This window comes from Gymnogyps californianus, chromosome 4, assembly GCF_018139145.2.
Source record: "Gymnogyps californianus isolate 813 chromosome 4, ASM1813914v2, whole genome shotgun sequence".
In the NCBI taxonomy this organism is placed as follows: domain Eukaryota; kingdom Metazoa; phylum Chordata; class Aves; order Accipitriformes; family Cathartidae; genus Gymnogyps; species Gymnogyps californianus.
The window spans coordinates 52,066,826-52,094,217 of NC_059474.1; the positions used below are offsets into that span (position 1 = coordinate 52,066,826).

The following is a 27,392-nucleotide window of genomic DNA, read 5'->3' on the forward strand; positions in this document are numbered from 1 at the left end:
CCATTTCTGAAAACACAGTCTTAGCATCCAGAAGTCTACTCACATGAGTAATCTCAAATATGTAGATGCTTTTCCTTTTAATAAAACTGTGTGTGTCAACATGATACATGTTAACACAAGTGGGGTCTTAGTTTGAAGATAGGTAATGGTGCTTCTCCACAAATTTCAAGTAAGATCCACAAAAGTACTTGGTGCTTTTGAGATGCCAGGTGGTATAAGGTGAACTGTAAAAGATATCCATAACCCTGTACATAGTCTAGACTCCTACGCTGCTGGCATAAAAATCCTGTACGTGTTAAAATAACCTGTGTTTTCTCTGAAACTTATTAATTTTACTGTATAAATCTGCTGCATAACTTAGAGGAAGCTTCAACTACTATGACATTTATATAGCTTTCTGGACCTGATACTCAGTTTTAAATTTCTTAGTTTGGTTTGTTCCAGGATGGTATTTTTTTAAGACACTACATCCTAAGTAATTGCTGATTTTTGCATTATCCTAAGTTGGTAAACAATCTGCTTAGCATCTGAAATTCATCACATTTATCAAATGAGTTTTACAATATTCTAATCTTATGGTACTATTTTGGCAGCATATTGTTTAGTATCAAAGTAAAATTGCAGTAAATTTATCTGCCATAGTACTCGGTTAGTTCTGTTAATAGCACTTTGATTACAGTGAGTACAATATGCCTATTAGTTCCAAAGTATGAAGAGGTATAAAGTAAGTTTTCAAAATGGAAATTATTATGCTTTTTGGCACTTATGCATAACCTGCTGCAGCTGTCTTCACACACACAGTACAATTTGTCATCTTGTGACCTGATCTGATGAGAAACAGATTTGCTATTATGTTTAGCATTTTCCCAGATGGACAGAATTAAACTAAAATAGGAAAATACTAGCACTGAGACATATCAATTGCTGTCAGCCTACGGCTGAAAATAAGTAAAAGGGTGATAATATGAAGAAGTACAAAGATGATAATTTGAAGAATACTCTGATCATGAAAGTGTAGAATAATAACAGCAGATCCATAGTGAATATAAAGCTAAATCCTGGATATTTTTTACAGTATCAGAGAATGTAAGTGAGGAAAATATGATGGACACTGTGCACACAGCTGCTTTTGCATTTTTATGAGTACACCTGGAATTTAGACTACAAACCTTTTTGATTACCTCCGTTTAATAAAAGAAAGTAGTCTGAAGACACACCATTTTACTTACAGATCATGCTGTGTCTAACAGTTTTCTTTAAGAGTGATCTGTTACTTGATAAAAAGATAAGTCAATTATTTCCAGAGTCTTGAACAAGCCTGTTATGAACATGCTTACTGCAATGGAGAGCAGAATTCATATCCTTTTTTTCATAATGAGATCATGAACAACATTGATAAAAATAATGAGAATATCATTATAGTATGTAATACATAGTACATATAATTTATTAAACTCAGCAAAATGGCCTCAAAGCTACAGTGTATACAGGTATCTTATGAAAACATGCATAGAGCATATGATTGAATTATTTGGACTAATATTTTCATAGCATCCATGTTCTCATTGGACTGATAGCCTTGATAAAATATACTGGTATAAGGAACCAAAGTGTCCAAGGATATTGGTTTAGTAAACAGAAATGGTAAATGTTACCTAGCAGACTTTTAAATCTGTCGTCGTTTAACTGATTCTGGTTGGCATGTGAACTCAGCTATACTTATATACCAATCCATTTTTCTCTATAAATATTATAAGGGCTGCAAAAACATGAGAAATATTTTGCATACATGATCATACCCAGCATTATAAATAAGCTTATTTGTCTAAACATAGGAATACATGGGTTAAGTATCTACTGGAATATGGGGATAGCGAAAAGCCCGAATCATGCAGCCCCAGAGTATTGAAAGTGTATTTAAAAAGCCCTACTTTATGGGGGAAAATGTTTCTTCCAGCTTTGTAATTACAGTGTAGACTCAAAATGCACCAACTGCACGCTCTACTAAAAGCAGGCCATCCTTTTTGAGTCCTTTCCTCTTTGATGTCTATTGTAACAATTCCTTAGAAGGGAATTCTGGTTTTCAGGTAGGTTTTTTTGACTATAAATCCTCATTGGACTGTGTCTCCTATTCCGCATTCACCTTGAGAAGCTTTTCCTCAACAAATTTCTTGGTCTTTCCATAGCAGCCTTGCACTGTACTACAGTTTCACAGTAGATAATGAAACTTCTCAGGCCTCCTAAGGAGTAAAGGTGATCCATTGCTAAATTCACACTATCTGATATGCATTGCTGTTTGCCCCCAAACTAATAAATAACATAGCATTCCACCAGCTTTTGCTGCCCCCGACACCTTTCAATGACATGCGACTTCTTTGGTATCCTCCACACAAGCCTTCGCTGAAATATTTTGGCTCTTGCACAAAAATGTGATTTTTTTGGAGCCTCCCCTCCTTCCCTAGCTTTCAACAGTTACTTTCTGGAAGAACTGTATTCACTGTTTTGGCAACAGATAGTTGGTTCTATAACATTTTTTATTCTGTTAGTAGTACATTCAGACAAATGTGTGGGATATTGAAATTATCCAAACCTTTCTGCAGTTGACTACTTTTTTCTCTTTTATTCCTGGATGTTATTTTCTTCTCTTTGTGTTAGTTGGTATTATAGCAGAAATGTCCTCAAAATATAATAGAAACAGAAGAAGCACCAAGCACTATTTCTCTTTTCCCTTTTGTCTTGCATTTGCAGAACAAATGATGCCTGTGCAGATACCATGCAGCAAAATGGGATTATAAAATCCTAATTCTACACTATATTCAACAAGAAAAAGAGCTCTCTGCTGCTTGCAAACCCAGTGTGGTGTAGAGTGGATGGAATATAGACTATGTTTATTATTACTTCTTTTACTAAACAATAACATAAAAATTTGGGACTTGCTAACATTTCCCTTTTTACTAGACAATTCTGGGTAACTCCTGCATATGCAATGATGTGCCTGTACAGCAAGTTGCAAGGAAGATCCTGTCTAAGGTCAGTCCTTACTGAGACGCTTGGGTGCAGATGAAGTCTTCTGTTTGTTGGCAATGATTGTAGCGCCTGCATTCTGCAGTTAAGTTTACCTAACTGCTAGCTTAAATAATTTTCAGTATTAAGCTAAGTAAGAGGTGTAGGTATTCTTTTCTCTAAAGCTGGCAAATGCATGAAGGGTATGGGTCCGACCCTCATAGTCTCAAGTATCCCAGCACAGTGGGTCCCCCAGAAATTGCAGGATGCGCTTTTACTAAGCTGCAGTGGTCTGCATAGGAGCTGTTAATGTGGGGTATTGATTTACAAGAATCATGTCCCACTGGCAGGTGTTAAGCAGAGTTTCACTGATATGCGGCAAGACAAGGGAAAAAATTACCTTAGCCCTAGATATTTTTCTCCAAACTGTCACGACAGTTACGGTCTATATTGTATGAGAAAATTGTTGCATGGAATATAGAAGGTAAGTGCCTGGAGAACTGTGCTGGGCAAGAGGGGTCAGTCCCTTGTGTGGGTGAGGAAGATCCAGCTGGGTACATGACTACTTTTTGCCAGGAGAAATGCACCATGATTTTTAAGTCTTTGGAAGCTGTGGGAGGCAAAACCTTTCTTCAAGCTCTCACTAGTCCAAGGGAGGTCTGCGTTGCCTCTTAGACAATACCTAGTGCCAAAGCTCATCTCAAAAATCTTTCCTGCTGTAGTTACCATACACTATTACAGGCTTCATTGCTGTATTTGCTTGTGCATGATTTCTAAAAGCCAATTTTGTAGTAGTCTTGGCTATGGGACCTTGTTGTTTTCCTCCTTCCACTGTGTATTCCACTAACCTTTTTTTTTTTTTTTTTTTTTAAGTTAAGAAGGGGAAAATCAGGAGATAGCAACAATGTGAAACCATGCTGACAGAAAGAACTCGGAATAATTTAACTAGAAATTGAGATACAATAGCTAATACCACATCGTTTTTAAAACCTTTTTTTTAAATAAAGACCTCACTAATAAAATAATAGTGAAGTTCTTGATACTTTAAACCATATTTTTTATAAGCAGATATTTTTGCTAACAAAAATGTTAAATATGTACTAATAACATATTCTGTGCCAAGGGCTGTATTCTGGGATGTGCTAGTATTTTATTTTCAGCTAACATTCCTGAAGAGCAGATTGCTGTTATTAGTAGATCATAAGAATGAAATGCTGCTATACCATATAGCAAAGAAAAATTCCTGTGAGTTTTTCCCTAAAGGAGATAGTGCAAGTTCTGGCTTTTTTCTAAACTTGAATCTTTCAGAAGATCTGTACGTAGTACTGAAGTATCTCTTTTTATTGCAGTTGTGACTATCTGGGGTTTTATATGTGAGTATCTTGTTGCTTCTTCCAATTCCTTTAGAACAGATGATGAGCAAATTACTTGGAAAGGTAATTATTACAACCGAACATTTAACTGAATAAAGTGGACTTCACACTCTTTACTTTTTTGTCTTGTATTTGTGTGTTCATTTGGAGTTACAAACACATTAGTACTGACAGAGTTCAAGTTTATCGCACTGGTTATACCCTTTTGAACCCTTGAGCTCTTCATGGTCTAAATAATTTCTGCACTTTTATACTTGTTATCATCTGATAGCTAGAGGTCCAATTTTCTTATTTTTAAAGTAAGTGTTGTGCAAATATCACCATATTTCCAAAAGTTTTCTTGTTGTATGGCTTGGGTTTTTTGGGAAAATAATGATACTCCAAACCAGTAAATTTCCCAAACTTTGTAAAATGTCTCTGTACTAGAAGGATGTAAAGATACAGTTCTTCATTTATAGTTGTACGACCAGCTAGTTGGCTGGTTGGTTTTTTGGGTTTTTATTCTTCAACAGTTCAGTCATTTCATTTGAGTTTCTCCTTTTGGATGTTTATCAGAACAATACAAAAATATGTGATAGACATTCTTCTCCAAATAAGATATTTAGACTTACATGAACTCATGAAATTGCCTGGGGACAGCTTGCAGACTGCCTCATGGACCTGGGTTTGGCTACAGTCTTAGCTATTAGGTTCATTTTCATGCAAGTCAAATTGAGTTATAGTCAATGGTTATATCACTAAGTGGTAACTATTTTCTTTCCTCCACCCAGTTAATACCAGAATTGCTGATGTGGGACAAAAGATGTATGCATGGGAAGGGTGCTTTACTTTTCCGGTGAATGTCTGTTGTGCTTTCTTTTTCATCCTCTCCAAGATCAAGAGCTCCACAATAATGCTTCTAAATTGATATTTCTCTCATGTTGTTTTGTACGAGTAAAATTGTAACATTTTATAGCCATTCCTTAACTGAAAAAGAATGACCTGATAGGATCTTCAGTAAAAAGGCTTAAAAGATTCAGAAAACAATGAAATGGACTTCTGTGCAGGGAGTTATTCACATTTCTATGTAATGTCTTTGGATGTATTAATATGTTTATGCAGCAACTTAGAATATATTATTGAAAATACCACATGACAAAGGAGAATTGAGTTTCATTACTTGAATGTAATTATCTCACACTATGTGAAACAGCCTTTTCTTGTCAAGAGCAAAGTAAAAGCGTTAAGCCTATTATAACATCTCTTTTGATGTTTTTGTAGGATGGAATAAAAGATGAATGCTCAGTGCTGAAGCTGCAGCTGAAGGAGAGAGATGAACTCATAGCCCAACTTCGTGAGGAGCTGGTAAGCAGGAGAAGCAATTGGGTTTTTTTTAAGTTCATTTACCTGAGACCAGAAACTAAAGAGATACGATTTCACACCCGCTACAGAATAGCTAGCTTAAGGCTATGTTAGTCATTCAGATAAACACTGATAACACTGACTGTACATTTCTAGGGACTTGTCAGCCTCTGAAGTGGTTACTATCTAGATGCACTGCTAGTGGAAGTTTCTTTGAAAAGATTGTGTTGACAGTTGTCTTACAGTATCAGAGGCAGAGAAGTAGCACAGCACTGTATGCATATGCCAGAAATCTTGAAGGGCCATGCACATGTCCTGATGAATTGTGAATACTTCTCCCATGAGCTGCTTTTCATATCTACAAGATTGTTCAGTAGAAAATGAAATAAGTTTTTTCTCCTTAATAGATGTCTTTAATTAAAATAATAAATACTCTTACACTTGCTGAACCTTTCCTTAGCATATGAGCTACTAATGCTTGAGTACTACCATTTTAAGGATAGACAGAATACTCTCAAGTGACTGAGGTAAAATACATGATATAGTAATTAAAAAACCTAAACACATGAAAATGATTTTATTGTCCTATTAAGGCTGTACTACCATAACTTTAAAATTCCATTTTTGATGGAACATGATTAAAACATGTATGTCTTCAGTATTTTTAAATAAAGGAGAGAGATTTTTCCGCCTCCTCTCTCACAAACAGAGAACTTAAAGACTCCACAGAGAAAGCACGTAGGGTCACTGCATTCAGGAAGATGTTCAGTACATACATTGCTTCCATGGAAATTTCAGGTGTGCAGGCACCTAAGATTTTGTATAAGCACTGTTTGGGAGGTAGGGTTGTTTCCCTAATTAGATCTTAATTATCTGATCTAGCTCAGGGGCTTTTTGTGCCTTTGTCTCATGCCTGGTGGCTAGCTCAGAACTTGGACAGAATGAATTCAGGTCCATCCATTACTGCATCTTTTATATACTAACCAAAAACACCAGTATACTTCTACACCAGCACAAATAGCTAAGTTTCCAGTTCCATGGGAAAAATGTAATGCTGCTCAAGGATGAAAGATTCCTTTGCTATATTAACATCTGCAAAATAAATACAGGTCATCAATATTCTTTGTTTCATATTTGGCTACATTAAGAAATGATGTATTATGTAATTATTATCTAAAATTAAATGACAAAATGGGACACAGGGAACATCAAGTTTCTGCACAGTCCTGGAGCATTAATTTTATATCAATCTAGTTCAGAACATATGCTATTTAACTGGTCGACAATTTTGTCAGTGTAAAATTATCCTGTATTGATACGGTGAGCTGTAGCTCATTTGCTGTTAGCTGTCGTCAAAGTTCATCTGTATATATGTCAGTTGTAGAAAAAAGTCCCAAGGGGAATTTAGTTCTTGTACCTCATACTGGACAGAAAAGTACATCTTCCTATGGTCTTGAAATAAGGATTTCCATATGAGTGAAAGTAAGTATCATGGATTTAATCCATGATTAACTGACTTCAGTTTTGATACTCTAGGACTTGTAAAAGAGAGTACAGGTGGGAGTCTTGAGACCATATTTAGTCGTTTGAAATTAAGTTTTGAAAGGACTCAGTATATCTCACTTACTCCTTTTGAACTAAATAAAGCCAGATTGGGAGATGAACATGAGAGAAGCTGGACTTAAGGTTATGAAACTTACAAAAAAGCCCAAAGGGTAGTGGGTGCCCAGAGGATTGGAAAAAAGGGGTTTTGTGTGTGAGGTACGGAGTCAATATGCTAGCTTTGGCCATCTGTGTATTTTTTAATCTCGACTGTGTATTCTCCTGCAATACTATTTATGTGTAAAAAGTTGGGGGTTTTGTTTGTTTAAGGGTGTGGTGTTGCAAGAGCTGCCAGGATTTCTAGAGCAGCTATAATTAAAGTGACAGGCTAGTAAAAGAGCTCACTAAAACCACACTTAGAACTTGTGCCAGAACTGAACATTTTGACAATTTTCCGGAAACAAAGCGACTGTATCGCTTTGTTAGCATCCATGGGATCACTAAACTAAAGTCTACTTATTGAAGGACCTCAGCAATCCAACAGGGGAAGCACCCATCAGCTTAGGCTTCAACCTGCCTGTCTTGAAATGGTGCAATCATGATGTTAATTTAGAGATAGCACTTTAACATAAAAATCAATTTGAGTGGGAGTCAGTTTTGTACTTCTTGAGAGTATATGAAAATCTGTACTTTCCTTGTGGTTTTCTGTTAAGTTGGATGCTTGCATGTAGATTTAAAAACCCTTGGTTAATTAATTTTTCTGCAGAACTCTGCAGCTAACCTAAAGTGAACTTCAGGTGAATTTTGGCTCTCAAGGAGCTTTTGTTTCTTTCTTTTCTCTAGTTTTTCTAGAGTTTTCTAATAGTCTTTCCCTCCTCCCTTTGTTTTGATTTTTTTTTTTTTTTAAATTTTCAAATACTTTAAAAAAAGTATTTCTACCACATTTGAGTGCATTATGAAGGAGACCTTGAACAGAGCTGAGGGTGGAAAATGTCAGTGGAGTGCAAGCTGACTTGCTGTAAGCTGATGAAGCTTCAGAGCACCTGCAACTGTTCTCTCTCTTAATTGCTATCTAGCTCTTGAAGGGAGAAAATGGTAAATCTTTGAGGAATGACAACAGGGATTTAGATGTTCAGCTACAAGACCCAGGTACAAAGGATAAAATGCAAGAAGCCCTAACCTACCTCTGAGCAAACAAAGAAGAACTTAGAAAAGTAGTCCCTCACCAATTTTTTGTTTGTTCTCTTTTTAGTGATAAATTTGGATTGATCCCCTTGGTCACCAGAAGTATGTCTGTCCATCTTTGGAGGAATAAATATAGGTAGAGAGAGCAGTGGAATTAATTCTTCTATTCTCTCATTATCTCCTGAAAAATACCTACTTTAGAAATTGGAGGAGAGTTTGGCTTCCAAGATGTCAGGTGCCCAAAACTGCTCTAAAGCTCCTTGGAAATGGTGAACTTGAGCAGGAACTTAAAATTTGGGTTCAAAGCATCACTTTGTCTCAAAGCTGTACTTGTTTGTGAAAATATCCTCTTAACCAGAAAATCAAAGAAACGAAGTGAACCCATTCTGCAGGGTTTGGTAAAAGGAGTTGCTCACTTTCTCTTGTTCCCCCCCCCCCACCGAAATAAACAAAATAAATGAAAGTCTCAGTTTTCATTGGCCACAGAAAGATGTTTGAAACCTTGGCTGTCTCCTACCCAGTTCTACCTGCAACTGCAGCTTTGTGTACATTTTCTAAATCAATCTTTTTCCACTGCAGTGTGAGCACTTATAATGACTTTAAGCAGAAAATATTTTCATGGTATAGTGGCAAAAATAACTGAGTGCTGCTTACAGTAACATTTATTCTACTGCTGCCATTGGTACAGTGGCATTCACACTGAAAAATGAGCATTAACAATGTTATCCTTTTGTCGTGGTTTAACCCTAGCCGGCAACTAAGCACCATGCAGCCACTTGCTCACTCCTGTCACCCAGTGGAATGGGGGAGAGAATCGGGGCGGGGGGGGGAGTACAACTCGTGGGTTGAGTTAAAGACAGTTTAATAGGACAGAAAAGGAAGAAAATAATAATAATGATGATGATAAAATGACAATAATAATAAAAGAATTAGAATATACAAAACAAGTGATGCACAATGCAATTGCTCACCACTTGTCAACTGATGCCCAGTTAGTTCCCGAGCAGCAATCCGCCCCTCCTGGCAACTCTGCCCAGTTTATATACTGGGCATGACATCATATGGTATGGAGTATCCCTTCGGCCAGTTTGGGCCAGCTGTCCTGGCTGTGTCCTCTCGCAACTTCTTGTGCCCCTCCAGCCTTGCTGGCAGGGCATGAGAAGCTGAAAAATCCTTGACTTTTAGTATAAACACTACTTAGCAACAACTAAAACCATCAGCGTGTTATCAACATTATTCTCATGCTGAATCCAAAACACACAGCACTATACCAGCTACTAGGAAGAAAATTAACTCTATCCCAGCTGAAACCAGGACACCTTTCAACCTTGATTTTGCTGTGTAACTTGAGTCATGTGTGTTGACCCATCAAAATAAAAAATGTAGTGAGGCAGTTTGGGTGGATTCTGAGTGGAACTGGAGGCAAAGTTAGGTCAGGAAATGAATCCCCCTTATAGCCCAACTGTTGGAGATATTTTTCTGCTGTGGAGATGGCTCTTTATCAAGTGTTAGACTTTTTACATTTATGGAATAGCTAGGTACATTGCTAGCTAAGTGAGCTTTACCTCAAGCTGTAGAAATTAATGCTTTAGGACTAGATACTCTCGAATCAGCTCAACAAAACATAACTGCTGTTTTTTTTTTCTTTGTCTTTGCAAATCATAAACAAGTTCTGCCTCCTTGTCCAAAACCTATGTTAAATGATTTATGGGAGGGTTTTTTTGTTGGGTTTTTTGGTTTTTTTGTTTCCTAAATATAGTGTATTCCTGGAGGGCAGAATGATGGCAAGCTTAGCTCTTTTCTGTAGGTTGATTTCAATAATGGGCAATTAACCAGTTGCTGCAGTTTTGAAGTATCGTGAAGATGAGTACTTGTTATCCAGCTTTGAAGTGTAACAGAAAGCCTGAGATGCACTTGAATCCTGCTGATGAACTGTTTATGACAGACACTTGGGTTAAGCGTAAAAATCACCTCAAAATGTAGTTATGCTAATATAGATGCTGTGAATTGTACAGTCTTAAAATCACAACTTGTTTTGACAGGCCAAGAGTGAGATTTGGAAAAATGAATTAATGAACTCATGGTGAATACCATTTTTTTGAATTGTTAGGAAAAAGAGAAATTTTGATTAGTCCAGTCTATTTTCAAATTTTTAAAAAACTTGTCCTTGAAATTTTAAAGAAATGAGGTAATTCCCATTTGAAAAGAATAATAGTCCTTATATTAAAAAAAATCTAGATTAATATTTACACTGGAATGTGTAAATTATCCACTTGCTCTACATTCTGCTGGTTTGTAGTATTATTTCATGTTGGCTGTTTTATGAGGGGATATTACAGACCCATGGATGATTTACATCAGAACAGGCAGTTGTAAGTACTTTCAAATCCTCTTTCTTCCTCATATTTAGGAAACATTAGGAGCAGAAAAGAAATAGATTAGGTGTACTTAAACATTATTAAAGTGTCAGGCTTCTTTCCCCCTTTTTTACAGGAGAATTAATTGCACGTATTCCAGAAAAGGCTTATCTGAGCTGTAATTACTCTCTGAATCAGTTCCACAAGACAGACATGGAGTGTGAAAGTGGCAATATCCTATGACACACAATGGGGATTAGGCTCCGATTCCTCATCTACGCCAGTCCCTTGATGAGAAGCTGCCAGTCAGATAGGATCTTTAATATTCCTTGGCACTTGTGGAGGTGATTCTGCATATGAGTTTAAGTCCCTATCACAAACCATTGTCATATTGTGGTGTTTGGCATAGATAAATGATTATGTCACTAGCGTAGAGTAGTGTCTTCCTGGTCTCACTGAGATTCTGCTCTTGAGTATTTCATAAAAATAACACTGCAGAAATGAGCAAATCTGAAATACAAAATTTGTCCGAAGTCTCCCTTGAGACACAGTGCTGAGGCTTACAGTCCTTTAATAATAATGCACCACATATGCTTGTCTTTGGCAGCAGTGTCACTTGTAGACTGCTGGCTTCATGAGCCACGCAGCATTTCACTGACGGGTCTTTTAGTATAAGCAGGCAAATATCATCTGGCCTTGCTCCGAAATCTCAGAGAACTTCACTTTTTGGTTTATGTGAAAGATAAAAAGTAGGTCTCAATGTCACCACTCCTTTTTTCACTTTATTTTTTTAACCAATTTTTGAATTAAACAATTTTAACTCTAATGAAGATATAAAGATAGCCAACAAGTGAATTTTAGGACAAATGGAAATGGCAGCCTCTTGGAGGTGTGGTGGGAAGGAAGACTTTGTATGTTGCAGTTCAGCTTTGTAGATATTATGTACTTTTGACTGACACGTTTTTAGAAATTCAAATTTCTCCTTACATGGATGATGGTAGGTTATGGTAGATTATATTTCCTATGTAGCAGCATATAGTGTAGTGTTTGTTTTATACTATGACTGTGTCAAGGTCAAAATAGAGTATTAACTTGTGTCCTTGGAGCTCTGTGGAGCTAAGCTGTTATGTCTCACCTGAGGGGCTAACTGGAGCAGTCTTCACCTAAGATTTGCAAAGGGAGTTTTTATGGTGCAAAACAGGATTTGTACCAAGGCTTGCTGAGTAATTGAGGCAAAGGAAAATCTATGTTGTTTTATAAGTGCTAGGAATAAAGGATACGAAGAAGGCAGCAAAGAGCCAGCGTGATTTTTGTATAGTTTTGATTCCTCAAAATCCTGGATTTTTTTAAATTCTGTTTGTTTTTCATATGTACATACATACATGCATGCACACACATATAAATATATATCTACAGAAACATGTATATATAGATACACAGAAACATGCACATGTTCACACACACACACGCTGTCTCTCTTATTCAGTATGTTTCTTGGTAGTTGCTTTCCACTCAAGAATTGCTAACATTTTTATGATAAAGAAGGTTGTGGAGGGCAAGTTGGCTAAAATTATGGAAATTTACTGTTGCTTGACATGGCCCTATATTCCTGATATTGGATAAATTCTCAAAGAAGTACTTAAGTTTGAGCTTGCATGAAAATGACTGCTGTCAGCATCTAATGACATGCTGTTGCATTATGTGTGTTTATAAGAGTAAAAAGAAAAGTATGTTGCTTAAAAACAAATACACATGCTGGAAAGCTTGTTTTGCTTCTTAAGATCAGCAGTTTAATTTGTATGACTTAACAGCTTTAGTATGTTACTAAAAGCATCTGTGTGATATTTTTACTGTAGTCATCTGATGTGGGTGAGTTTCAGATTAATAAATGCTTTATCCTCAGCTCTGCACAGCAATGTTTAATGAATCAACTGGTACTGTTGTTTCTTCCAATAATTGATTTTTCTGGTTGGGGAAATATTTTTGCTTTTGAAGATGTGGGGATAGCTGTCTCTGCAGTCCACTAGGGATCTAATATAAGAATAATGTTTTGTTGGCGCTCTACCCCCCCCCCCCCCCCCCCCCCCCCCCCCCCGCAGTTATAATTTAGTGTCTTGTCCAGTTTTCTTTGCCGTACCTGGGCATGATTCGCAGAAAAGTCTGTGCATACACACTGGTATAGCAAACATCACAGATGAAGAAACATCTGTATTTTAATAGCTAAATATAATTTTTGTTTACATTCTAGTGAAGTTCTGTAAAGAAAGTGTTGCGTGGTTTTTATCCTCAATGAATATTTTTTCCTTCACTCACAGTATATGCCAGCATTTAAAGACATTAAATATTTTTGTCCATAAATGAGATATTTTTGTCCATAAATGAGAATTTTTAGAAAGAAAAATAATAAACATTTATTTGAAAATACTTTGATGTAAGGACTGGGAAACTCTTCTTAAGACACTGAAAATCTGAACCGCAGTCTCTGTCCTTTCCTAAATAAATAACCTGACAAGAAACTAGCTGTATTAAGGTATTCGTTAGATCTCACTAACATTGCTTCACAGAAACTGGCTCCACAGATTCTCTCCAAGTTTTGTATGGTTTTTTTGTCACTCTGTTATTACTTGATTTCAGTTTTTACATAAGGAAAAAATGTTATTTGAGGTACAAGAGATTTAAGAGGTTTCATTTAACTTCTGTTTCAAAGACTGAGCACTTTCTCACTGAAGATACTTTTTATACTCTGGCATCATGAATATTGCATAGTTCAAAGGGTGCTCAAACACTTCCTCAGGTGCTCTGCTTTCTTTGAGACACACAGTCTTTAGTGATTTTAAGTTGTGTTTAGAGCTGGGACGTGTATGTGGAGTTTTACTGTAACTTTCATAGAATGTACTGCTGTCCACCCAGTTTGTCTGTGTGGTCTTAGCTCTGAAATTGGGACTGTATTTCTCTTACGTCTTCCAGTTTTTGGATAGCAAAAATGTCCTTTTCCATAGCTGTTTTAGGTTGATTTGGTCTAGAGGCTGGGAAGCAGAGGGAGTGGAGAGATAAAAGCAAGAAAATTTCCCATACTTGGGAGAAGTGAATTAAATAGAATAAAGTATTATTGATCTTCTGGATTTGAGTAGCTAATCAGCATCTTGGTTGTCCTGTGTTATTTTTGCTAGGATGAGCGAGGAGGATGCTGATGCTAGATAGCTACTGGAAGTGGTGCCATTTATTTCAGAGAATTTAGATAAATTCTGCCTTTTTTTCTCTCTTCTCTTTCTTGCCTTTTTTTTCTCTCTTCTCTTTCTTGCCTTTTTTTTCTCTCTTCTCTTTCTTGCCTTTTTTTTCTCTCTTCTCTTTCTTGCCTTTTTTTCTCTTTTCCTTTTTTTTTTTTCTTTAGCGTAGTAGAAATCTGACAGCAAGAGGTAGGTTTTGGTTGCAGTGCCAAACCTCTTTCTTCCATCCAGCTCTTTAATGCTCCACTTTGGCTCTTTCTTCTGCTGTTTTAATTTCCTGCATCTTTCTTAGTCTTTTGAAATATTGTTTCGTCTTCCTTTCTATAGAAACCACACACAGTGTACGCTTCTTTTAATGTCCTCTGCATGTTTTATCCATTGTTTGAGAAGTTTGACTTGATGCCGGATTCTGGTTTTTGGGTGGAGGCTGCTACTATTTTCAAGCTCAGTCATTCGGATTGATGTTCAGCTGTAATACTTTTGACTCTTGATGAGATTTCACCAGTATCCCAATATAACAAGAAGGGGATGGATTCTGTGGCAAAGCTTTCAGAAATGACGTGCTTACTATCCTGTATTTAAACTGGGGGGTTGGTGAGATAGGCGGTGGCCTACACAAATGCCTCATCGCCCTTCAGGGAGGAGGCAGGTGACTAAAGCGCTGTAATGCGTTCATGCTGAGTGGTAGTAAAAAAGTGCCATGTGGGATATCATTGATAAACAGCGTGTTACAAGACTACATACAAAAGCCTGACTAGTGTCCTAGCAGAAAGCTAGCTTGCAAATTTCTACTTTCACTGGTAAATTCTTTCAAAAAAATACTGCTCAAGTAATCTCCTTTCATGTTTTAGCTCCTTTGATAGTTTAACTGGATGAGCTTTTTATACTCCTTTGTATCTTGATTTAGAAGAAGATAAAAAGGTAATATATGGCCATGGTCAGAAAAATCAAATAAAAAACAATGATCTTACTGGCTTTTAACCACACATTACATTTAAATTACAAGGAGAAGAAAATAAGCTATGGGTTAATAGTAAATTAACTTAATCTCACACATTATACATTTATTTAGTTTGTCTGGGGCATTCAATTCTGAATATTTTTTCATTAGGTTGCTCTGTATGGCTAGTAAAATAAAAGCAATAAACTGTTTCTTACTATTCTTTTGTTGAGTTCAGAATATACAGTGAAAATACATCTTTTTGGATTTGGTTGGTTGGGTTTTTTTTTCAGAGCTATTGTTTATGAATTATTCAGTATGTTTGAAATGTACTTAACATATTTTGGAGTTTTCTAGTAATAATGCAAGACATTTATCTTACATTTCCCAATTTGACTTACAGATGATATTGTTTTTCTCAAAGGGAGCTCTCGTGATTTACCAGAAGAGTAATAGAGTTTGCAGGCTGTAATATTTGTCAGAATTCATTGATTATCAACACAGGGCTTTATAAAACCAGACTTTCTCCCAGTGTGATATTTGTGTTCCAGCTTACAAATGAGGGTTTCACCAAACAATACTAGTTGGGCAATAGGATGCTCTATTATTACAGTTTTGGAAAGAACAAGTGGAGCTATTGTGCTAGTAGTATGGTGATGAGAAGGAATAAAAATAAACTATCTTTATGTAAACTTGCTTCAGTCTGGTTGGTGTGCTTGTGGAGGAGTTCAGGTTAATAGGCTGGAAAAATAAAAAGTGGTGCAATTAAAGGATGATCTAAAGCAGCAGGAGAGCTCTTTTTGTTTTTCAGCTGAACTGTGTATTTATCATATTACTTTCAAGAGCAGGGTCATAGATTCTGAAGGGAAGGGTGGTATAGAGAGGACTGAGGATTTTTAAATTGTCACTAGGTCCACCTTTTAAGACCACTGCAAACATAGGTGTGCTTAGCCTATAAAACTTGCTGTGCAAGTGTTCCTCACTTAGCCAGTGTGAATAAGGAAGTTTAGATCAGTTTCTGGAATTTTGTGGAATTTATTTTGTTGCATCTTGTTTAATTTATGGAAATGGAATTCAGTTCTTAAGGGACAAAGATGTTAGCTTTTTTTTCTCCCTCCAGTTCAGAACCACTGGGATGATGTGGTTCATCAGCTCCTTTCTCTCTACCCTCAAGTAGCTTAAAACGTCTTCTCTAGTACTATTTGATTTTTATTTGTCAAATCAGAGTTAGTAACGTATGTCTGTTCCTCTTGATTTTTAGACCTGAAATTCATGGACCATTCTGCTTAGCCAGCAAAATTTAAGAAGTATCCAAGCAGGGAGCTTTTTTCACATATGTTGTTATTAACAAAATCTCTTTTTCTGGAGAATCACGTAAGCAAATTGAAGGGAAGAGAGAGAGGGTGCTAGTTCTTAACCAGTAAGGTGACAATTAACTGGGAAGTGCAAAATGTACATACCCTGTAGGGAATCAGGAAGCTGCATGTTGCATGCACATCCAGTTATCTGTCTGTGTAGAAAGGAAGAACCCCAAAAGAGTGGCAAAGCCAAGGTTATGTCTTTAATAATTCCTAGAATCAGTAAGGAAACATGTCTGCAGAATAGGGGGTCTTATGAAGTTTTTTTCTTAATTCCATTTCAGCTTTGTTTTTCCTTTTTTATTAATTTTGTTAATTTATTTTCATTATTCACGAGTTACTAAAACCTCCCATATACATGAAGTCCCTAATAGGGGGTTTAATGAAACAGGGAAACTGGTTTGATAAGGAATACATAAAATTCAGCATGAGAAGAAGTAGATACAGCAAAGGCCTAGCAGTGACCACGTTGCCAGAGAGTTGTTGATACAGGCAGTCAATTGAATTGCAATTCTGCCTATGAATAGTGCTGAACTCCAAGCATTCTAAGTTTGGGTTCTTCTATCCTTTCCCATGCACTGTTTACTCACTTACTGTGTTCAGTTGAACATGAATCCCTATCCAAAGCCTCCTGAGATGATAAAATAACATAAAATAAAAACCAACCATTGCCCTGTAAGACCAGTTGCAGAACATAATAAATAGAAACATAAGGCAATTTATTAGCTTTCACATCTTCCAGCAGGCTTATATGGCAAATTCTAAAGTCCAAGTCATCTGATGTTCATTTTTTTACCTCTCTGTCATCCCACTATTTGTTGGAACACTGTACCGTATAGTTACTAATATTCTGTTTGTGTTAGCATGGAGGCTGGAAATAGTGTTTCAAAAATGTACCAAAAACCCATATGCAAATAAAAACTGTGTGTGGCCTACCAGGCAAGCTTCTTAGTAGAGACTACTAGAACAAAAGCAGGTAACTTAAAATGATGGGTAATTTAGGTGAGAAGGACCTCAGGGGTGCTCTAGTCCTACCTCCTGGCTCAAAGCAGGGTTCACTTCAAAGTTAGACCAGGTAGTTCAGGGCCTTTTCTAGCCATGTGTTGAAATTCTCCAGGGATGGAAACTCTGCAGCCTCCTTGGATGACCTGTCTAACCAGTCCTGTGAAGAATTTTTTTTTTCTCTTGTGTCCAGTAGGAGTTTCTCTCATTGCAACATGTGCTGTTGCTCTTTGCTTTTCTCTGTGCCCATCTGAGAAGGATGTGGCTGCTTCTTCTCCATACCCTGTTTGATAGTGGAAGAGGGCAAATAGATCCCCCTTTAGCCTCCCCTTCTCCAGACTAAACAAACCCAGTTCCTTTAGCCTCTCCTTGTATGTCATTTGATCCACCATCTTAGTGGCTTGCACTCTCTCCAGTTTGCATCTGCCTCTCAGACTGGGGCCCCCAAAACAATGTGTGCTTTTTTCAGATGCAGCCTCCACAGCACTGATTAGAGGGGAAAAAACAGTTCCAGCCATTTGCTGGTTGTATCCTTGGCACGGTAGCCCAGCGTACTGTTAAACTTCTGGTCTTAGAGTCTGAGCATAAATCATATTATTATTCAATATCATAATCAAATTATTACTTACATTATTGTATTTTAAGGAGTGCTACGCTAATTGAAAACATGATCCTTCTCTCATGTGGGTGTTATCCAAAAATCTACCTAATTAACAATCTCCTAGCATGTCTTCTAATGATATCAGAAGTCAAACTGCTATTTAGGAACTTATTATTTAAGAAACTGTAAAATACAGATTCAAGCCAGGATAGGGAATTAAGACCATGTGTGATGTATTGCTGAATATTATTTTCCTATTAGTGGATAAGGTGCAGATAGTGGTTTTTCACTTGGGAAAAATGCCTGAAATCCAGGTTAGTGTTTAACTGTGAGACTGAGGCATTAACATTTCTCAGAAATTATCATCACAAACAACACCTTTTCTACCAGATGCCGTAGTGTTTCCTTCTTTAGATTCATGTACTTAAAAATAAATGAAACAAACACAGAAAAAGGAAGACTCAAGACAGGCCTGTATTATCCTATACACACTGCTTTGCGTGTGGAAAGGGTTAAAAGTACAACATATGATTGTTAGATATGCTGTTAAGTAAAATGAAACAAAGCTCTCCTGTTTGCTGTCAGAGTCTGTTTGAAAATATAAATAAGACCTAATAGTACAGGGCTTATTCTTTCATGCAAATAAGTTCAATATTCAGATCTGCTTTAAAAAACGCCTTATGAAATGATCAATGGCATGTCAGAGAAAATTTGAGTAAAGAGAGATTAAATAACGAGAAAGGAGTTCTGCTTCAAGCAAGCATACATCAGTTGTATTGATTTTTGTATTTGTGCAATTTTTAATTACAATTGTATTTTTAGCTCTACTTAGCCATCCAGACACCTTAGGGAAGGGATAAGTATAGATTAAAAAAAACAACCTGTTTATCACAAGCATCAAATATCATGTCTTAATTTTGTTCTCTTATGTCTTTTCCTATACTGCTTTATTGATGTGACTGAGCCCTGGACTGAGAATTATCACCTGACATGAGAGTCAAGTCCAGCCTGCTTGTTCATTTCATCAGGTTGCTTAGGCTGTATGAAGGGTGGATATAAATGACTGTGCTGGTTTTGGCTGGGGTAGATTTAATTTTCTTCATAGTAGCTAGTATGAGGCTATGTTTTGGATTTGTGCTGAAAATAGTGTTGATAATACAGGGAGAGATGTTTTCGTTATTGCTGAGCAGTGCTTACACAGAGTCAAGGCCTTTTCTGCTTCTCTCACCACCCCACCAGTGAGTAGGCTGGGGGTGCACAAGAAGTTGGAGGGGACACAGCCGGGACAGCTGACCCCAACTGACCAAAGGGATATTCCGTACCATATGACGTCATGCTCAGCATATACAGCTGGGGGAAGAAGAAGGAAGGGGTGGACGTTTGGAGTGATGGTGTTAGTCTTCCTATGTAACCGTTATGCCTGATGGAGCCCTGCTTTCCCGGAGATGGCTGAACACCTGCCTGCCGATGGGAAGTGGTGAATGAATTCCTTGTTTTGCTTTGCTTGCGTGCATGGCTTTTTCTTTACCTATTAAACTGTCTTTATCTCAAGCCATGAGTTTTCTCACTTTTACCCTTCTGATTCTCTCCCCCATCCCACCAGAAGGGAGTGAACGAGCGGCTGTGTGGTGCTTAGTTGTCGGCTGGGGTTAAACCACGACAATGACAAATGATAATTTGGTGGTATAGATGCCTGCCCAGTAGGAGCAGGATTCAGCTTGTTTTACGTAAGTTAGTAATCGTCTGATAGATAGTAAGGGCTTTGACTCACGGTGGGTTTGAGCTAGATTTGATAACTGTATTGTACCATATGTCTAACTTCTGGAACAGCATCTTTAAAGGGTTCTTAAGGGCCTCACATTTACAGGTTACATGAGTTTAGCTCTGTGAATGCCTTAGCGTTTCTTGATCAGCTTTCTTGGTAATTGCTTCAGGCTGCAGAATTAGAAATGTTTATTGGTGAAGAATGTTAAAGAAGTGCCAAACCCAGTGACTTAACATTTTGTTATGATTTTCACTTTTTTTCGTAGAGCTCTATTAATCATTAGCATTCCTCTTTGTGTTTCGTGGCGCTAGAGTCCTTGTACTTGTATACACTGATGTGAGTAAATAAAACATAGAATAATATTCCAGAGCCCCGTAATGTTGCTAGTCTCCCACTAGGCACTCGGTGAAGTGAAGTAGTTCCTGAATTGTACTATAAATAGTGCTATACTTCTCAGAAGACATGGGAGTAGAATTTTATACTTATGACTAATTAATGCAATTGAGAATGATCATGTACAAGGAGACATCTTTCACAGCTCATCTGTTTTTATGCTAAAATAAGTGAAAATGACTATCCTTCCTTTTTCTGTGAAATGTTGGCTGCTTTGCTTTTTCATATGTAATTATTGTGAGAGAATTGCATGGACAGGCTTATGCATGGTTCTTTGCTGTTCAAGAAAAAATGTGTTTAACAATTCCAGTTGTCAGCTGTACATCAATGTGTACATTGTGCTTGATTCCCTATTGTGTCTGCTTTGAACTTAAATGTGGTTAGTTGCCACAACTATCAACAAAACAAGTTGATAGCACCTTATTCATGTCTTAGGGTTAGAGCCATGTAATTGCTTATTCCATTGTAGGACTTGAAGTAATAATACAGTCTTTTTCTCATTCCCTTGTGCCAGCCTTAGAGTAGCTTTTTTCTGTTCCTCACACAAGGTTGGGAAGCACCTTAAATCGTGCCATGAAAGGTCTCGTGTAGGCTTCATTCCTGGCAACTATCTTTGGTTGCATTAATACCCACATATGTTGTTTAGTAGAGGCAAGAAGTCTTTAGAAAAACAGGCAAATAAACAAATTCTAAGTGAGAGCTTGTCTACCATAATCACAATTAAGCCATTTTATAATATAAAAAAAAAAAAAGTTATTTTTTGTGACTTACCCTTTTTTTCTGCAAAACTTCAGTGTCAAATGATAAGAGGAAAGAAAGCTCTAATTTCTGCTCATGATGATTTATCTGTCAATAAGGGCTAGGTCTTTAGCGGGTGCGCATAAGCGTAGCTACTTGATGTGCTGATGAGCTGTGCTGATTTACAGCACGTCCTGTCATTGTATGCCTAAAGGGGAAAAGTGTAAGTGCCCATTTTGTAGCAGAATAATAGAATGCTTCATTTACTTAATAACATGCTTTTGATGGACAGGTATATTAATGTAATACTTCACACGTAAAGATTGTTGGCACCTTACTCTGTCATTCATTAGACCAGATTGTGTCTTTTGATTTAAAGATGATTTGTGTACTGCATTGGAAATAGAAGAGTGCAAAAAAAGGCCAGCATTAACTAAGTTGCACGTCTCCCTTTGTGATAAATGGTGTGACCTCTTTAACCAAATAACCAAAAGAACAAGGTGTTATTTTTATCATCGGGCTGGAAATGAAGAAAGGAAAAAGTTGACAATGCCATATGCTCTCTCACACGCACAAAAAACCTCCCACCCTTATCTATATAGAAAATTGAAAGCTAATCTTTCTGAAGTAAAATGCAACAGTGTCTTTCAGACTTCACATGGTAAAAATGAAGAAAACGAGAATAATTTTGAAGGTTTAGTAATTCTTTTTGTTTTCTGAGACTTTTTTAGTTTATGGTAGCTGAAGTACACAATAGCAGCTATAAGAGTGCAATCTCAAAATCAACCAAAATGACAGATGGCCTTTAGGGAAGATTTGAAAAAATTGTGCTTGAATGCTAGAGAAAATTTCTCTGCTATTCAGAAGGTCGTCTGTTGGAGGTGTTTATTACTGTCCTTTTCACTGCAACTGCTCTGAATCCTGTAATATTTTTGTCACCAAGAGGAATCAGAAATACGTTGAAACTTATCTAAGCTTTAATGAAACTTAGGTAGGAAATGACTTTGAGTGGTTTATAGGCACTAGCATCAGCTTAAAGGAATGCTTCAGTTGTACTGAAAAAAAGGTTTTACCAAATCAGAATGTTAGCTTTGACAGAGGAGTTACCAAAAAGCTACATATGGTACAAGATTTGTTTTTGTGAAAAGAAATTGGACACTACTTTTATTGCAGACTCTCTTGGTGATGAAATAGTAGAATTATATATACTTATGTCCACCCAGGCTTGGGGGAGACTAACAAGAATGAAAAAAGAACGTTTGTGCTCTTTTGTATCTCTCACTTTCCATGGTCATCCAAAGGAGGCTCACCCTACCAAAACTCTATTATTGTCTTCATGAATTTGGTAGACCACAATTTTATTGTCAAAAAAAAAAAAAAAAAAGATATTTTCTCTTGGGGCAAAGACAGTTAAAGCACTAAGAGCAGAGTACAGTTTTATAGTTTAATAGACAGGGCATTTTTTGTAAATATACAGAATATACTGTAATGAGTACCTAGAGAGATATAAAGCTAGCTTTGTAAGGAGAGATCTGCAACATGGTATCACAGGGGTTTAAAACAGTACATTACCCTTTAAGCTTTAGAAGATGGCATTCCAAAAGATCATCTGAGAAGCCCCTACAGTCTGTTTAACACAAGGTTTTTTTATTCGTTTTTAAAAAAGTATGGCTGAACATACCATGCCATTCAGGCCATTCTTTTAAAATACTGTTAAAAATAATGGTAAAGTCTGTTTAAGCCACTGTGGGGACCTCTTTTCTTCAGCAGGAATTAAAGTTCAGCAGTCTAGGATTTTTGTGTGCAGTTCCACAAGGGTTTAATACTTTTCTGCAGATGACTTCTGAAAGTGAAAAGTTTTTTCTCTCCCTGGTGCCAGGATACTTAGATTCTAAAAATTTTAGTGCAACCTTTTGTGTAGTAGATGAATTTTTATTAAAAATAAATTTTTTGCTGTTGTTATTTTGAGGGTTTTGGAAGAGCTCATTTTCATTCCAGGTAGGACCAGAAAGAACTGATGGTTTATTGGGCCTCCTTTGTAAGGCCATCCGTTACACACCAGGCTTTGCTTGTTTGTTTGGTTTGGGTTGTTTGTTTTTTTTTTTAAATGGACTTTTATAACATTTCTGGGAGTATGGCTCAGATGAAAATCCAGAAGAGTACCTCCAGGTCAGCAAGGCAGGTCTAGTGGCTTGAAGCATCTTTGGTTTCACTTCTATGACCAAATTAACACTCAGTTAATTTCAGTTTAAAATTGTCTTGAAGGTCTCAAAGAGGAAAAACCTAAAGATTCAAACTTGTCTTATTTCAAGACAGAAATAATTTGTTAGAAATTGGGTTAAATTCCCAATCAAAGCCAAAGAAATGCATCTGTGATTCCTGTTTGAAGTTGTTTGAAACTTTCAGAATTGACTTCAGTATCGCTGTATTTTTTTTTCCTCATGTTAACATTTTTTAAAAACCTGACAAAAGAAAAGTGATGTTAAGATACAAAGATTTTTTTTTTTAACATAGGCAAGGTTCAAATCACTGTTTATTAGAACAGTTATTTGTAGCCAGGGAAGTTGTCTGTATTGCTTATGTCATGAGTCTGTAAATGTCTGTTGTTTCTGTACTACCAAGTAGTACTTAGCAGCGTAAGTAGGAATGGATCTGAAGATTATAGCAGTTGGTTCTGATGATCCAGTATCCACTCTATGCAATTTCATGGGGTTTTACTCATAAATCTGGTCCTCTGGATTGGACCCTCATTAAGAGTTGAAGCATACCAAGTGTGTTCCTCAAATACACGTTTTTGTTCAATTTGATCTGAAAGGAGCTGAGTTTGTGCACTCAGAGGCTGTTACCTGGTACGAACCAAAAGTTCGTAGGGGAGTTTACATTTTGAAACGCTATCTGACCTCAAATGTCTATATGGATGCCCCCCTAGACGGGTTCAGGCTTTGGTGACTTGTTTTGCGGGATTAAGCTAAATGGCTTGCATGTGATTGGAAGTGTGACCTAGGGTATGTCATGGAATAAAGTGAAAGTGGACTTCTCCTTACTCTTAACCATGAAGATGCTATGGTTCCTGTCAAAAGATTTAAAGACTATGATCTTTTCCTTTCATCTTGGAGCTATGGTATGACTTGGATACATTCAAGGGCCACCTTAGATGAGCAGCTATATAGTGTCATATGTCGTTGTATTTCCTTTTTAAGGTGATCTGAAATTGATTGTTCGCACAACTTTAGCATGTGATGTGTGAGCACTAAAAATGTTATTTCTTTGATATTTGAAGAAAGCACCATGAAATGCTCTGTTATGAAGAAGTCTCCTTCTTTCTCTAAGAAGTGACTGAAATGTTCACTTGAATTTCTGTGTTCTGCTGCTTTTCAGTGACTGTGAATCATTGAAAGATGCACAGCTTGCAAGTGGAAAAATCATTATTCCTCCCTTACAGTGCCTAATCAGTTTATAAAAATCCTGCTAGTCCCATTATTGTAGCATTTATGCTATTGTGATATCATCAGTGTAGATCTAAAGAGAGAATGGGATCTTGAATGCAGGGTGATAGCATAAAATTTTGCTGTTAATGAACGAACTAGCACAGAGTTCATTTAATTCTCTCTGATTATCTCTGAATGATTCATCATATTAAAAACCTCTGCAGTTCTACAATTTCAAGCAAGCAGATACCAGTCGCTTTTAGAAGTTGATGACAAAATTTCTGTTATGTTAGATTAGGTCAGATTTGTCCCATGTGATTATGGATACAAAGAAAACAAATTTGCTGTAGAAGAGGTTTATGCTGCTATTTTGTGATGATTATTGGGCTTTGCTCCCATTTAAACTCCATTTCCTGCAGATAGCTCTGTCTTCAATCTCACTGACTGGTTTTTTTCATTGTATATTTCCTCTAAATTGATTAAATAGATCTTTTGTATCTCTCTTCTGTTTACATCTCTCAAAAGTTCAAAGCCAAAATCTGATTTCTGTATTTATACTGAGTGATGCTTACTTCCAAAATTGATACTATGTGTAGAGTATGTTGCTATACAGAATAAATTATGGAATCTCTGTGTTCAAATTATAAGCAACAATAATGAAAACAAACCAAAGCCTTGAATAGCTGAACATTGCTTAGTTCTGATAGGAGATACTTAAAAATGAGACGTCCAAGTGTAAATGTCTGTCTTCAATCTTTAAGTCACAAAGTGAACAATCTTTTTAAGATAAAGCACAATAATTTTAGGGAAGTCATTGAGCCTCTCACAGGCATTATATTTACTAGAAGTTAGGGGAAATGAGGCATCTGGCAGTTAGGTTTATTCCACTTGGGTAACTTGGACTGAATCTCTAGGCACCTAAAGAGCTTTGTTGAAAGTCTGGCTCTTACTGCATTATTCACAGCTCTGGAATAGGAGGTCACACTCTAGAAAGGTTGTGCTAAATCCTTGACCACTTTCTCAAACACTAGAAACATTCAATTATGAAGAAGGTGAAATCACTTGTGTGTTAGCAATGAACAGGACAAGCGTGTCCTAAATGCTGTGCGTATCACTTATAAGACCCACGTATTCTTTAGACCTTATTGATGATTAGAGGAAGACTGTGTGTTTTGGGAAATGCTTTGAAATAGTCATTTTCATTTGTCACATGCATTAAAAACACTGGCATAGTTCTGATGTTCTTATTTTTGAAGTGCCATTATGAGAACTCATACTAGCCTTTATAAAATTCAACAAAATCTTAAAAAATGTCCTTTGGATAAGATCTTTCACACTTACCAAGATTTTGCAGTTGTTGTTGTTGTTGTTGTTGTCAGAATACTTGTGTAGTTACGGGTTATTTCTTTTTATAAAAGGTTGAGGGAAATTGAAAGTTTTCCCCTTAATCTGAAGTGAATTCCAGATCGTTGTGGGATTATTTTTTTTATGCTATCCAGGATTATTAATTGCCTGTTTGTTCTCAGGCTATAAGTATGGTTATAGGGGCATTATCACCATACAGTGCTTTTCTCAGTCCTGTTCTTTGAAGCTATTATTTCAAATAGTCCTTCACTGAAACAACTTGAATGAAGCTGTAAATGGACTCCATATATTTTATTGAAAGTTTGAAAAAGATATCTGTGTGACATGTAGTACCTGACATTAAGTGCTATCACGAGCAGGAAATCTGTGATTTTTCAATTGACATTAAATGGGGAACTGTTAATGACAATTGATATTAAATATGTACAGTGGTCCTGAATTACTGCAAAAATGAGTTAGTGGGATAGAAAATTGTCTTCCCATTAAGTGAGATTTTTCCATTAAGCCACCTGCTACAAAACAGAGCTGACTATCCTCACTGTTCCAATGTTTAATTTAAAGTGTAAAATGTAAGATGTTCGCTTTGAGGTTACAAATGTATTTCTTTTTCTTTATTAGAGTGGGAAGCAGCTTTTTTGAAAGCTTTGAATGGACCGTTTCATTATAAGTGAACATTGCCACAATGTACTTATACCTGGAGAGGTACTGGAGATGTGCTTTGACCAAACTCTATAAGTTGAAGGGCCATGATTATGGAGTTAAAGAATAGCAAGGGCATTAGAGTATAACCTTAGTCTTCATGCATTGTGCAGATCTACTCATCTAATTCAGTCAATTTAAGTCCAAATCAGTGTACCCTTAAACTCTTTGAGATGTGTTTTGCAATACAGAGGCTATTGCTGCTTTGAAACTTTGTTGCGCTCCTACAGTTTCTTCTCTACAAAATCATTAAACTTAATTTTATATAATACAAATCCTAGTTTGGATCTATTTACTGCTGTTCAAAAGCTCTTATGCCAGCAGAGCTTGCTCTTTGAGCAGAGTGGTGTTCATACCAGAGTTTATTTGTTGCAGTGTGAGTATGCAGAAGTCTCTAAAGAGTAGGTCTGAAAGGTGGAGCTGCTGAATGCAGCTGGCTTCTACCTACAGCAGCAAACTAATGTGATTTAAAAACAACCGATGTTCATTTATATTCCATGTACGCATAAGCTGCACAGGTGCAGGTTCTGTCAGCAGAGGCTGCCTGCTTCTCTCATGATCGTATGAGCTGTATAAATGTTAAGCACCCAAACGAAGCAGTTGGCTTTTCTATCAGTGTAAATGGAGTCATAACATAGGCCACGGTATGCAATATGCAGGTTTGTCTGCTTCAGTGAGAAGTTGCTTTCCTAACTAACACGCTGTGTAGGAGAGGAACAGCTTGGTTGCTGCTGAAAAGCTGCTGAATTTTTAACCTTGAAGGTCTTGTATCTCTTCTGATGTTCCCATTGACTGAGATTTCAGACGGGATTTCAGAGGGAGCTGGTAGCTAACGTAACAAGCAGAGGAAGTAGAATGATTTTTAAATTGTTTCTGTTTGCCCAATAATGTTTCTGGTTTTCTGTGCATTAAGAGAAATTTCCTTATTACAAGAAATGTATCTAAACATAGCACAGAATACAGGTTGTTTATAGGACTTAAATGCTTTCAGTAACTGTTTTCTGCTAGTTCAAAGAGGAAGAGCATTTTGTAGCACTGAAAAAAAGATATGTTTTTTTTAAAGGACACTTTTTAT

General features: G+C 36.8%; 1 protein-coding gene and 1 long non-coding RNA gene across 6 annotated transcripts in view; both read left to right on the plus strand.

The window, feature by feature from the left end:
* LOC127015719 (uncharacterized) overlaps positions 1-4,404 on the plus strand; it is a 41,672-nt gene extending 37,268 nt beyond the window's left edge. Inside the window, exons 2-3 of the long non-coding RNA XR_007766367.1 lie at positions 2,959-3,030; positions 4,353-4,404. This is a non-coding gene — a long non-coding RNA (uncharacterized LOC127015719). The remainder of the gene's footprint in view (positions 1-2,958; positions 3,031-4,352) is intronic.
* Positions 1-27,392, plus strand: part of CCSER1 (coiled-coil serine rich protein 1) — a 719,834-nt gene that overhangs the window by 385,665 nt on the left and 306,777 nt on the right. For all 5 annotated transcript variants that reach the window (XR_007766366.1, XM_050895848.1, XM_050895851.1 and 2 more), the window contains exon 11: positions 5,637-5,720. Coding sequence is in view for 4 of the 5 variants with exons in the window: in XM_050895848.1 (XP_050751805.1) it covers positions 5,637-5,720 (84 nt within the window). In the remaining variant the exon portion in view is untranslated. The remainder of the gene's footprint in view (positions 1-5,636; positions 5,721-27,392) is intronic.